The following is a 1,314-nucleotide window of genomic DNA, read 5'->3' on the forward strand; positions in this document are numbered from 1 at the left end:
TCGCCGTGGATGAGCGGGATGAGGTGTACTGCGTGACTGACTTCTACAGGTTGGGGAAGATGAAAACAAGAGGGACATCCCCCTACCCACACTGTGAGGGGTTCGGTTTGTCCCCGTCACCCCACAAAGGCTCACACCACCCCGGTTTGCTCCCATCAGGAAATACGCCGTGGTCTGCAGCGCCTGCGAGCACCCCATCGTCCCTCGGGAGGACGAGGACACCTACAAGATCGAGTGCCTGGGACTCATTTTCCACGAGAGCTGCTACCGCTGTGAGGTACGGCCCCCATGGGGCTGGGGGTGCCCCCCAAAACCCGAGGGGTTTGGTGCTGAGCCTGTGCAAAGCGCAGCCACGGGGCTCGCAGCCCCTGGGGTTATTTTTTAGCCATCGGTTTGTCTTGCAAACAACAGGGAAGGGGAAATATAAATAAATTGGGTGAAAAGGACGACGCGTTCGGTCAGGAGAGCTTCAGCTTTTCATGCTTTTCACATAATTTGCTGGTTTTTCCAAGTGCTGGTGGGTTTTGTGGGAAAGATGGGATGTAATGGGACACGGGGAGCCCTAAAACGTGGCCTCTCTTTCCCCTCTTGCCCTCAGAGCTGCGGGACACCCCTGTCACCGGAGCCGACGGAGAACGGGTGCTACCCCCTGGACAACCACCTCCTCTGCAAGTCCTGCCACGTCCGCTGGCGAAACGAGTCGTCCTGCTAAAATAACTGTGGCTTTGATCTCTGTCTTCCAGCTCTGGACACCAAAAAGGGGGTGCACCCACTGGGATGCACCCCATGGCCAGTCCCAGGTGCCTGCTGCACCCTCAAATAGCTGCAGAAATGGTGTTTTTATCACCAAAATGGAGCTGGGACCTCATCCTGCCAGGCTGGCCAGGAGGAGAAGCGCAGATGTCGTGTCCCGGCACGGCTCTGCGCTCGTTACGGATATAAAAAGCCCTGGCAGAGCAGCGGGGGCAGAGGAACTGAGGTTTTGTTCATTTCTTTCTTTTTTTAAACTCCTTTTCCAAGGCTGGTTTGGTTCTCTTGGGTGTTTTTTCTTTTCTTCTTAAGTTTCCTTGGGATTTCACTTGAACATTTCTCTCTGTGGTGATGCAGAGAGCAGGCACCGAGTTCATTACTCGCAGTTAAATAAACCCCCTCCACCCCCGAGTTTAAAAACCCCTGTTTCTTTCATCCACCCTAAAACCATAAAACACAAGTTTAAAAATAAGAAACAAAGCTACTTTTAAAGATTTTACAGGCGTGGCAAGAGGCTCAGGGTGATATCGTGGGTTTTGGGTTGCGGTGATTTGGCAGATTTCA

General features: G+C 53.0%; 1 protein-coding gene across 1 annotated transcript in view; it reads left to right on the forward strand.

Moving 5' to 3' along the window:
* FBLIM1 (filamin binding LIM protein 1) overlaps window positions 1-712 on the forward strand; it is a 2,132-nt gene extending 1,420 nt beyond the window's left edge. The window contains 3 exon segments of the mRNA XM_029084512.1: window positions 1-49; window positions 160-277; window positions 599-712. The exon segment at window positions 1-49 is cut by the window's left edge and continues 54 nt beyond it. Coding sequence (XP_028940345.1) covers window positions 1-49; window positions 160-277; window positions 599-712 — 281 coding nt within the window.
* The last annotated feature ends 602 nt before the right edge of the window (window positions 713-1,314 follow it).

The sequence above is a fragment of the Antrostomus carolinensis genome, unplaced genomic scaffold, assembly GCF_000700745.2.
Source record: "Antrostomus carolinensis isolate BGI_N321 unplaced genomic scaffold, ASM70074v2 scaffold35024, whole genome shotgun sequence".
NCBI lineage: Eukaryota > Metazoa > Chordata > Aves > Caprimulgiformes > Caprimulgidae > Antrostomus > Antrostomus carolinensis.